The 12,953-nt window shown below is 36.7% G+C and overlaps 1 protein-coding gene across 1 annotated transcript in view; it reads left to right on the forward strand.

The window, feature by feature from the left end:
• The window catches only part of ndufs4 (NADH:ubiquinone oxidoreductase subunit S4), a 179,699-nt gene extending 171,512 nt beyond the window's left edge, over positions 1-8,187 (forward strand). Inside the window, exons 3-5 of the mRNA XM_069924337.1 lie at positions 2,839-3,011; positions 6,870-6,943; positions 7,986-8,187. Coding sequence (XP_069780438.1) covers positions 2,839-3,011; positions 6,870-6,943; positions 7,986-8,089 — 351 coding nt within the window. The 3' untranslated portion in view covers positions 8,090-8,187. The remainder of the gene's footprint in view (positions 1-2,838; positions 3,012-6,869; positions 6,944-7,985) is intronic.
• Positions 8,188-12,953: the final 4,766 nt, after the last annotated feature.

Here is a 12,953-nt window from a genome sequence, read left to right on the forward strand (position 1 = left end):
GGCAGTGGTTCTCAACCTTTTTCTTTCTACTCACATACCACTTAAAGTATTCCCTATGCCGTAGGTGCTCTGTGTTTAGTAAGGGATTGCTAAAGGTGGTATATGAGTGGAAAGAAAATGTTTGAAAACCACTGTTTTAATCGTACCTAATTGACTCATTATGTGCATGGTTTCATAACCCCAAAGGAAATGGGCTAATGACAGTTTTTCTCAAGCAAAATTGTTCAATAACATTGGGGTCTAGAGCAGTGGTTCGCAACCTTCTCTTCCCATTCACATACCACCTAAAGGAATCCCTTACTAATCACAGAGCACCAATGGCATAGGGAATATTTAAAGTGGTATGTGAGTGGAAAGAAAAAGATTGAGAACCACTGGTTTGGATGAGCATTAGGGTGGTGGGGGTATGGAACGAGCTGCCATCTGACATGATAAAAGCGATTTCACTCCTAAGTTTTAAGAATAAACTGGATAGATACATGGATGGGAGAGGTCTGGAGGGTCATGGAATGGGAGCATGTCAGTGGGACTAGTGGATTGATGTTTTGGCACAAACTAGAAGAGCTGAATGGCCTGTTCTATGGTGAGCACTGTGGATCACAGAATTTAACAGGTAATTTATTCTGCATTGAGGGAGATCCTGAATTTGGCCTTAGCAGTAAAGTAAGGGAGATAATATGTTTGCAATAATTGAGGATTTTTTTCCTAAATTGCTCCCCATACCTTTTTTGTATTAATCTTTGTTCAGGAGGTGAGTATGTTGCTGGCACGACCAACATTTATTGTCCATCTCTAATTGCTCCCAGATCTAGGTTGCTCACTGAGCCATTTTAGAAGGCCAATAAAAGTCAATCACATAATTGAAGTTGGTGTCAATTATAGGCTTGTAAAGTATGCCTTTTAAGATCATCATTATTGAAAGCAGCATTTTATTTGCCTATTTTACTTAATTAACTGAATTTATCCCTCCTTCCCTGCCTCCCTCACTTTTCAAGATTCCTGTATTGTCATGTAATAAAGACAGTGCAATATTACACAGCATTTGCTTTCATCTGCCAAAAGGCAGACAAATTTGCCATTGGCAGAAATCAGAGATAAAGAAGCAAAAGAGAGCCCCCTCAGAGACCCTGAGTGTCCTGGATTCGCCTCCAGTGCTGCCGCAGCCATACAGAGTTCAGTCCAAACCATCAGCAGCCTAAGCGCTGATCAGGAAGCTTTCAGCACTCTTTCACATGCCAGTTCCTCTACCTGGTATCCCTTCAGCCAGTCTCAAGCCAGATTCTAGCTGTCCACCTCCTGGTGTGAATCCCTTGACCCAAGTTGTCAGCAGTCTGCAGCCTCCAAGGGTTCCTCGCCTTGAGCCATAAACAGCCCACCATCTGTATTCTTCAGCTGCAGAACCCCTCACTGCTCCATCGCTGTGGTCACAGTACCATGGGTTGACTCCTTTGCTTCTCCTTCTCAAACAAGAGGTATTCTCCCCATTTTCTGGTGCCCTATGCCAGTCCTGCTTTCCAGGAGTCCACAACCTCTTGTGGCTGCTGCCGATCATAGGCGCTGCCATCTTTGGCACAGACCCCGTGGTAACAGAATTCTTAAATTAAACCACCATTAGCTCCATTAACAGGTCGTTTAAAGCCTGTGTAGAGCTGATGGAAATTAGACTGGGCAGTTGAGCTCTGTGTTTTCATTCTCCGTGGGTCCGCACTGTTACCAGCAGCTCTGGCAGCATCACTTTGCCATCTCTCTCCTCCCACAATGCTCTCCAGCTGCTGTACTTAAATTCAAATGCATGTATCCAAACTTCGGGATACCAGTCCAGTAATCAAAACTTTCTGCTGTTTCTGCTCACCAGTTAATAGGTTAAAGGTACTACTTTTTAAAAAAAAATTAAGGGATAGGGGCTTTGCAAGCTGTGCCAGCATTTAATTTCCCATCCCTAATTGCCCTTGAACAGGTGATGAGAGCTGCCTTCCTGAATTGCTGCAATTCTTGAGATATGATTGCACCCACAATGCTGTAAAGGAAAGAATTCCAGGATTTTGAGCTAGCTAATAAACATCATTCTGCCAGTACCAATAAGGGTTATCATGGATCTTTGCAGTAAATTTGGCTTTCTGTAGCACTTCATATTGTTATAAGAGAGTCTCCTTTCTCCTGCTCCAATCTCTCTTGGACTCAGTTAATCTCAGTCAGTAATTTGAAGCATAAATTTAAGATTGAGCAATGTTGGGTTTAAAAGTTGCTGCTTTCAAGACCAGCATCAAGAATAATGCCAGAGGGAGTTTAAATTTGTAGTGAAGTATAAAGCAAATTTGAGCTCAAGTGGTTTAATTTGAATGCATCATTCATTTGTTTATTTTCTCTATCATTTTTAACAAATGTGCCTGTTGTAGTGTTTCTTTAATCAGGGTTTTTTTTAAATAGATTGGGAATTAATTAAATAGTTTAACAACGTATTGGTCTGGTTTCATTTTCAAAACCTGACACTTCAAAGAACGTACGAGCACAAGAAGCCAAAATGTCTGGAACAGAAATCAAAGCTAATTTTAGATAATACAGTGCTATATTATCTGACTATATGACTATTGAGATATTGGCCCTTCCATTGTTCAGTGAAATACATAACTGCTGCTCATTCAAACAATACCACATGTACAATAACTATCACATAACTATCCTAATGAGGTAGTTAAAATTGATAGCCTATTGTTTTAGATTAAAAACCACTTTTGTAATTGAGTTGTGCAGCATCCTCTTGTGGAAGAGGTCATACAGTAAAATCTTATCAAAGTATTTGAAATTTGTGATTTACCATCTTCCATTTGTCACTTCTAGGATATAAGTCCAATAACTGGGGTTCCAGAAGAGCACGTGAAAACACGGAAAGTGAGGATTTTTGTTCCTGCACGGAACGCAATGCAGTCTGGTGCAAACAACACAAAATTGTGGAAAATAGAGTTTGACACAAAGGAACGCTGGGAAAATCCTTTAATGGGTTGGGCATCGACGTAAGTTTTATCTTTCATAATTTGTTATATTTATGAACTACAACTGAATTCAGGTTAAATATATCTTCCAAAGTTTAATTTTCTCACAAAATGTATTGCACAATCATTTTGTAAACCTTGTATAAACACAGTATTTGTGACACTTTTCTCGGCTTGTTGAAATCATCGGCCATTTAAATAATGCCCTTGTCCTAAACTTCAATCGCCTATTTGGCCTGGCAATTTGGATTGAGTACGCTATTATGTTAGAGCAGTTGTCAACAAAGAACATGTTACACACTGCACATTCTGTCCGCAACAACAAATTTAATGTATTTTAAAGTAATATATTCCATGGTACTCCACAGCAGGAAGTGGACACGTGCTTGCAGTGGAATCTGGAAAATTTAACAAATTTATCTTCAAAAGTAAGAGTTTTGAGCAGATTTGTGCCCTAAAGACTTTCTGTGGGCTGCAGAAACCCCTACTACCTTTCTTTTAAATTTAATTTAACACAACTGCAAAAACTGCCGGCAAGTAATGAGCAGTAAGTTAGAGGTTGCAAACGGAGATAGAGTCAGACAGCTATAAAAACATATTGGTCAAGGAATAAAGCTGGAAATGATTACATGGATGAGGAGACAATTGCAAACTATCAATGAGATTTGTATTTTTTTTAAAGATACAGCAGAACAAGATAATGATGGGCAGGTGGCATCACAATGTAAACAAGTAGTCATATCAGTGTTTGTATGGAGGGAATATTCATATGTCTGGGAACTTTTTTTGGTTGATCCTGGGACCACCTGGCATTTTAAGAAGCTTACCATTTAGTATTGTTGCCATCTTTCCTTGTTCTATTTCCCTGCCAAGTTCTCTGTTTCCTGTCTCTGGGATCCCCTATTCTCTTTTTCCCCACTTCCCCCACACTCTTGACCTAATGTCTTCATACTCTTGCTAATTCTCATTTCCCAGCCTTTACCAAATATCTGTAAACATCAAAAAAAATAGTGGTATTAGTGGAAAATGTGTAGTTCTAATTTTTTTTTAATTTAATCACTGCTAGTGAACAATCGAAAAGATTTTTCATGATCAGGATATCCCAAGAAATTAAGATGATACCTTCAAAGTGTAACATTAGAGTCAACACAATTAGCGTAGTGGTTAGTGGAGCTGGAGTTCAAATCCTGCACTGTCTGTAAGGAGTTTCTACATTCTCCCTGTCTGCGTGGGTTTCCCCTGGTGCTCCGGTTTCCTTCACCCTTCAATACATACGAGGGACGTCGGTCAATCAGGTGTTCTTGGGCGGCACAGGCTTGTGGGCCGAAAGGGCCTGTATAAAAGAGCCAAAGGCAAAATGTTTGGAAGTATTACAGGGTTTAAAGGTGAATAACTCTCAGGGCCTCCTGATGAGAAGCATTTCAGGCTATTATTCGGGGAGGGAGGAGGGTGGAAAGGGAGAGAATGAGATTTGCTGAGGATCTTACAGATTTTTAAAATCTTTGTCAGCCACAGCTGAGGTTCCCAATGACTTAAACTCTGGTAACTTTATTCAAGGCCAACAAGAATAAGTAAAATCTGTGCGAGAAAGTCAGGAATTAATCAAAGATGGATTTGCTAAAAGAAGATGCTATCTCGCCAATTTGATAAAGGTAACATCATGCTATTGATGTTCTCTACCTCAACTTCTATAGGACCTTTGACGAGGTTCCTCGTAGGAGACTAGTCCAAAAGGATGGAGGCCGTGTATTCTAAATTTGATCTAAAATTAGTTTGCTAATAGAACACAGAATTATTGTGGAGGTATGCTTCTGTGATTGGAAGCCTGTGACCAGTCGTCTACCATGGATCATTGCTAAGACCCTATTATTGAAGGTTCTATTTTCCTACATTTGCAGAAAAGGACAGAACAGTAGCAGGGCTATCTCCTATTCAAATTGTTAATATTTATGAATAACAATGTGACAATTTAGTTATAAATATTAACAATTTGGATAGGAGATAGCCCTGCTACTGTTCTGTCCTTTTCTGCAAATGTAGGAAAATAGAAGCTTCATTAATAGTTTTAGTTACAGGAAGATGTACATCATTTGATAAAAATAGACGAGCAAAGACAGGGGAATGTAATCTTGACCACTGCAAGGTGATGGGTAAATAAAGGTAAAACATAGTAATGAATGGTAGAGCCCCAGGGAGTATTGAGGAACAGAAGTTACTTGATGTACAATCCAAAGGATCCCTGAAGGTGGCAGTACAGGTAGAAAAGATGGTGAAGAAGACTTGTTTTCATCAAGAAGACAATTGGAATCTCCAAAGCAGTGCCTGAGTGGGTGTAAGAGAAGGTATTCTCATTGAGGAGGACCATCACCAAGACATAGAAGCTCCAGACCAGTTTCTGATCAATGGGAGTAGTGAAGATAGATCCTGTAAATGATCATTATTAAGGATGTTACAGACTGAAGAATCTATTTCTGTGACCCTATGAATTCACAAATGTGATGCATAGTTAAAAAATAAAATATTTTAGATTTTGGAGTTGACATTTTAATTGAAATACTTTTCTCTTTTGAATTTCTAGATAGTAACGACACAACATTTAAGTTTTTCCTCACTTCCTATATCGTTTGCCCATTCTGTGTTTCATTGGTCTTTGAGTTTCTACTAATAAAAACAAATGCTTCTTTCAATTTATGTTATCCAGGCCTGTCTAATTTTTTTTTTAAAGTTTGACCTGGAAGCTATTACAAAAAAAAAGTTTAGTGGTTCCGTGAATTATAAATAAGATACAAATTCTACAATGAAGTTTAAGTTTGTCACATTATACTTAGTAAAGGGTTGTTCTGCGAGCACTCCAACAGGTTAGTTCTGACATTCATACAGTTATATAAAGAGCACAGTTTACAGAGTATAGAGTTAAATGATCAATTAATACCAAGAAAGGCAGCTTAATAGCATGGTTGGGAGGTTCATTCATGATGGCTACAGGAAAGAAACTGTTTTTAATCCTGGTTATCAACAGTTCTCAAGTTTATCTATAAATTATACAAACTAGAATTTATTAGATTGGAGCAGGAGTTAAATTTTACTGTTTTTAAGCTATGGAGAATATTATCTGGGCAGGTATATGCTCCAAGTGAATTTTGGCAAGAACAGGAGGGATAGTATTATAACTTGTGGATAGATAGGTTACTCAGCATGACTATTAGAGGACGAATTCTATTCTTCCAGGAGGTTGCATGTTTTGGGGCAATGCCCAATTTATTTCAGATTGTGGAATGTTGTGGAGAAATGTATTTGCAAAAATAAATAGACAGCTTTTAGTTTTCAGAAACAGTACTGGGAAATAAAAAATTACACGGCCTACAGGGGTGATATTTTGATGTTCGGCTGTTTGGTTCATTGATTAGGTGGTATCCACCCAGTCCTTGTCAAATATTAGTCGAAGTACAGGGAAAGTGATGAGTAAAGAGGAAACCGATAGAAGGAATGCACTCTTTGAAGACCTCAATGTATATTCCTGTCTGATGGATCAGCATTGACCATTTCCAAGTTAGATTTATTCAAATGCAGCAAATTACCGGAAATTTTAAAAAATGGGATCAGGCAATTCTGTTTTGTTGACCTAGTGCTGTCCGCAGTAACAAGGATCCCATCAGATATATTTGATAGAGAATTTGAAGGTGTAACAAATGATGATGAGGGAATAGCAAGCCCTGACTACATTGGCAACTTAATTATGATATTTATGATATTCCTGCTCTTGTTAAGGTAACTAATCATTTTTAAGTAGCATTTGGTTTTTATGTAGGTGGAATTGTAATAATAAGAATTAAAATTAATGTAACATTTTTGTAAAAGACTATAACTTTTTTGTTTCAGAGCTGATCCACTGTCAAACATGCTTTTGGCTTTTGCTAGCAAGGAGGACGCCGTTACCTTTGTGGAAAAGAATGGTATTTTGCTTTGATTTAAAATCTGAGCTTTGGGTTAAATTTTGCTTTTTTAATTGTGATCACAGAATCTGTTTAAGTTTCATATTGGCAATACCTGTAACATGAAATATTTTTAAACATTTGCTATTTTTGTATTACCATTTATAATCTTGTATTTCAAAGTTGCATAAACAATGAAATTTGTTTTCAAGATCTATTTTGAATGATTTGCATCTCACCCACTAATTTACGAGATGGGCATCAGAGTATTTGAAGGTCTCAGGTTTACAGAGTAGATTGAGAGAAATGGGCCAATTGGGAGTTTGAACGTTAACCAGAAATAACAAAGTTGTCATCGAGATGGTAGCAGATAGGATTGGTTTAGAGCATTGTTACAAAAGTGAAAGTGGACAATTCAGTAAGGGCATAGAACTGTGGCCAGAAGCTAAACGTGGAGCTAAATTTCATGCAAAATATTGCCCATGGGAAGACTGGAGTCAGTGACAAGGGAACAGACTGTGGCTCTGGCTTTGATTTATCCGGTGTTTATTGATGAAAATTTCTGTTCACCCAGTAATGTCAGTCTGATAATTTGAAATAAAGGAGGCATTAAAAAGTTAACAAATATTTCAACATTGATTATTAGGATGGATGTAGACTGGGAAAAGAAATGGGGTTGTCGAGATATGGCTCCATGATGGATCAAAATCATCAAAGTCTGTATACTTGTATGGAGACCAGAAAAGGACAGAATATGATCAGGACAAATGGTTTGATCCCCATCTGTCAGTTTCTTTGGATTTGTATCTATTAGACATGCACTTGGTGATTATGGCAGATCTAATTCGTCACAAATGCTCTTTGGAAAGTACATCTACAATATATTCTGCAATAATCACATCAAACATTCTGCATATTTCACTTAGTTTAAAACTTAACATAGTGAGAATCATTTATTTCAGAATTTCCACCACATTCGTAAGCTATCAGTGTACAATGTTGAAACTGTGATCAGATGCGTTGAACTAAAAGATCATACATAAATCTTTTTGCATCATGACAGGTTGGAGCTATGAAGTGGAGGAAAAGAAAATAAAGGTGACCAGACCAAAGTCATATGGAGCAAATTTCTCTTGGAACAAAAGGACAAGGGTATCTACCAAATAATTGACATTACCACATATTTATTTGAATAAAAACAAAAGCAACTGTGCTGTAGTTATAGTTTTAAAAATAATCTCTTAATAAATATGACTTCAACAGCTCATTTGTGTATTTTTTTTATATATGCATATTTTCCATTTCTGGCTGGCATAGGGTGGAAATCTGCATCACATATTAAACTACTTGATGTGCAAGTAAGTATTCAATACACCAACCAAGACTTGTTCAAAACAAAAGCTCCTAACATTGACGTGTATCTTGGAACATGGACTGATCTACCCAAGGTGATAATTTGTATCTACATGACCATGAAGCCTCATAACTAGAAGGCATTGTTCCATGATCCTCAAAATTGAGTATATAGGATTCCAAACTTCAGCATATTTCATAAGACATTATTCCAAATATTAAAAACACCACAATTTTCATGAGGAACTGTGCAAATATAGCCATTTGGAGCTGTGAAAGGAGGGGTTAGAAGGATATAACCTGAAGTAATCCAGTTGCAAGAGACCTGTTTCAAATACAAAGTGAAATGGATTTCTTTTTAACTAAATGAAACAGTATGACAAAGTACTTTGCAGCCAAAAGATGAAAGAAGGAAAACTGAGAAGTGTTTGTTCCATTTAGTTTTGACAATAAAATAATTAAAAATTTGAGGGAGTCAAGAATGTCGAATTGGGGGAAGAAAGATTGGGGTATTTTGAGGAGGTTGTAGAGCAGAAAGAAGTTACAGAGGTACAAAAGATAGGGAGGGATTGGAAAATGTATTTGAAGAGTGAACTGTTAATTCTTCCAATGTATATTAATGCACTTGGTAGGGAAAGATGAACAGATATTGGTACAAATTAGAATAAGGCCAATGGAAATAAGGCCAATAAAGGCACACAAAGAGGCATCACTAGCCCGGCACTACCAGCAATAAGATAAATAGAGAAGCAAAAGGAAATCCCTTCAGAAATACCAAGTGTCCATGGATTTGCCTCCTCCACTCCTGTAAACTCTTCAGCCACACAGCATCTTATCAGTTCCAGCCGGGCCCCCAGGCTCCTGTTTCTGAAACCCCCAATACGATCAGGAACCTTTTAACAAGATCCTATGGGAGTCCTGTTCACCGTCAGCACCCTCACAAATCCCCCGAGCCGATCTCCAGCAGCCCACAGCCTGGTGGAAGTATGAATCTAAATTCTGATATGATTGTATCTATGTCCTTTATGCTTACAAATTTAGTTCATTGTTACGATAGTATTTTCAAATGATGGTATCAGATGATTTATTGTAACCTTCCTTGCACATTCTTTGCATCACCTACGACTATTTCTTCTGATCTGACAATAAAATGCTTAGACTTAGAGTACCCCGAATTCCTATGAATGTCCACTCCATTGTTCAACGTGTTTTATTTGATGAGAAGTTCCTTTTGATATAACAATTCAAATTAATAATAGACTAAATAACAATTGCAAAGGCTTATATTACAGGCATATATCACTGTTTGCATTATATGATGTTCATTTATGGAAATAAGATGATGTCAAAGGAATCGGACAACAAAAGTCAGGTCAGGGATACCAAAGTTTTAATCGCAGAATTTTAAAAGGTTTTAAAAAGACAGATGGTTTACGAGGAGAATTTCAAATCTCTGCTTAAGTGATTGAAGCCAACAATTAGGACAAAGAGGCACAAGTCATAAAAGAGGTCAAACCCAAAGCAATACCAAATTCTGGAGGAAAGTTAGATAAGTGGAATTTAGAGATAATGGGACATGGAAACCTTGGGGATTGGGAAAAATGTCAGTCATGAAGGTTAGAAGTAATTCGTCAACAAGAAATTAAGATGGGATAATTTGCAGAAATCAGTTTTAGGTTTATGGAATGTGAAAGGCAGTCTCAGAATTGTGGAATCCAAAGTAAAAGGCATGGATTGTGGCAAAAGGGGAGGTTGGATGAAATTATTGAAAATGAACAAAATGCTTTGAGTGTACTCTAAATACTTTATTACTGAAAGGTTTTAAATTTGGAGTATGAGATCTGGTAGCTATAGATCTTTGGTAATATCAGTATTTGTGTGGAGGAAGTTGCAACTCATCTAAGAAGAGACAACACAAAGCACCAAGGGGATCAAGAACTAGAAATAGAATTGAATGGTCATCAAAATGTGCAGGTTATATTAATATCAGATTTTTTTTAAAGCCTGCATTCAGAAAAGGAAGGAGATGAGGGTCCAGGATACCTCTTTAGGAGGCTTATAATGATATGACCCGAAAGTGAAACCATTGCTGGAGATACTCTAGCAATCACTGACTAAGCATAAACATTGTGAAGAACAATGCAGGCAGCATATTGGAAAAGGATGGTGTGATGGAATGGGTCAGAGGGTGAAAGGTCAAGGAGAATGAGGACGAGGCAAAAGAAAATGCTCGGAGCTGCTCCTTCAACACGAGTAAGAAATCTGTGTGGTCTTTGTTTTTCAAAAACAGTCACTCATCTGTTGTTTGAGCCTGATGTCCTAATAGTAGATAAGAATCTTATAAAATAATTGCACATAGAATAGAGAAGAATTTGATTGCATAAGGAGCAAGATGGTTGGAAGGTGAATAACACAGTCTCTTTGGTCTGTCTTAGTACTTTTTTAATATAGACAAATAATCTGAGATTAAATATTGAGAGAGCAGGTCAGGATTTTAGATCAGTGTGGCAAATAGAAATGATGACAACCTTCAGATCAGAATTAATTGACATAATGAATGACAAGTGGAGATTACAATTTGCTTGAATAATAATTTCAAATGAAAACATGCCTTGGATGGTTAAATGTGCAAAATAGTGTATTTTGAGGCTGAAAAACAGCTATTCTTATCAATAAATTGAAGAGATTAATCTCTGGTTTTGTTTCTGCAGTCAGGGAAACAGAAGCAAGGAGGTAAATTCAAATATTACAACAATGTTAATCCACACTTGAGTTTTGTGTGTAATTTTAAAATGTTGCCAAGAATGAGCTACCTTTAAGAAGACAAATTAGACATTTTCTCTTTTTAGTAGAACAGCAGTAAAGTTAGGCTCTAACAAAGACAAAGTGTGATAAAATGAAATTTCTACTATCTCAAAAATAATCAGTAAAATGCATATATTTAAAATCATCACAATTTGAGGTAGAAAAAAAAACAGATTATTTTTAAATAATTGAGCAATGCTGAAGAGTGATTCAAGATTAGACAGCCCAGCTGGGTTGAAAAAATATAAACATGAAGATTTATCTTATCTAAGCAAGTTTTATTGGGCACGCCAATTTAATACTTTTATTAGCAACTAAAGTCTCATCAATTAATTTCGTAGCACAAGTAGAGCAGATACTGTATAGGCACATAATACTCCTCTCTCTACTATGATCCAAAATATGCTTCTGCATCAAGATATGTCCTTTGCGCTAACATAAGTTGCCTCTTTTGTTTCCATAAATCTTTTAGAATTGAAGTTTCTTATCAGCAAGCATGCACTTAAAAAAATATTTACTGAATTAGAGTCAAAAGCTTGTATGTTTATTGTCACTTGATTGTACAAGTACAACACGGTGAAACAGCGTTCTCCAGTCCTCAGAGCAAAAACATGCAGACACACAACCAGACATAACACACATACAGACAATTAATACAAATACAGGACAAATATATCTATAAAAACAAATAAATAACTAGATGTTGCTTTGCATAAATGCGAGTCTCGGATGGTTAGTGTGAGCAGTTCCTTTAGTTGTTCAGCATTCTCCCTGCCTGGTACAGGGTAGAAGGGGTCCTCAATGATTTTGCATGGCCTCTTCAAACAACGATCCCAGTTGATCATGTCAATGGGGGGAGGAGACTATGCAATGCTACGCAACTGCAAAATCCATCTCAAATTAATAATTCTGTGACCTGATTGATATTAATAGATGGCACAGTGAGATAAATATTGTTTAATAATGGAAAAATTACATATGTTTTGCATGATAATTATAATTTTTTTATTAATAAGTGGTCATATTCAGAATATTTACATTTCAATTTACATTGATTAGATCTTAATATGTATATTTAATTTTTCTTTAATATTTTTTCCTTTTTCTTTCTTTATGACTCTCCTTAGGAGAGTTGGCTGAAGGGGGGGGGGGGGGGTGAAGAAATTCTTTTTTTTCTTTTTTTATATATAAAAAATAACATTCATGTTTACGGTTAATTGTTGTATATGTCATATTATTTGTTTTTTGAACTAATAAAGTTTTTTTTTTAAATAATTCTGTGACCTGGTATAAAAGCATCCAAACTTTTGAACACGTATACAATTTAGTAAATAAAAATGCTAATCTTTATGATTAACACTAAACATATTTAGAGCCTCAACATCTGCACAATAAAGGTCCTCTACAAATCTTCCCTATATTTTTTTTGTGTTTTCAGTAACCATATAGCTCAGTTATAGATATAGGCAGAGAAATGGCAGATAGAATTTAATCCAGGCAAGTGTGAGGTGTTGCACTTTAGATAGTCAAATGTGAGGGAAATGTATAGAGTTAATGACAGGTCTCCTAAAATCATTGATTTACAGAGGGAACTGGAGTGTAGGAAAATCATATTGCAGCTGTACAAAGCTTTACTTAGGCTTTACTTAGGCTGTACTTAAGAGTATTGTGGGGAATTCTGTTGCCACATTTCAGGAAGGATGAGAAGGCTTTGGAAAGGGTTCAGAAGAGATTTATCAGATGTTGCCACCATTTCAGGGTATGAGCAATGGGGTGAGGTTGGACAAACTTAAGTTGTTCCCTCAGGAACATTGGCAGCTGGGAGGAAATCAGAAAAAAATTGTGAGAGGCATAGATAAGTGTAGAGTCAGAA

The sequence above is a fragment of the Narcine bancroftii genome, chromosome 3 (assembly GCF_036971445.1).
Source record: "Narcine bancroftii isolate sNarBan1 chromosome 3, sNarBan1.hap1, whole genome shotgun sequence".
Lineage (NCBI taxonomy): Eukaryota > Metazoa > Chordata > Chondrichthyes > Torpediniformes > Narcinidae > Narcine > Narcine bancroftii.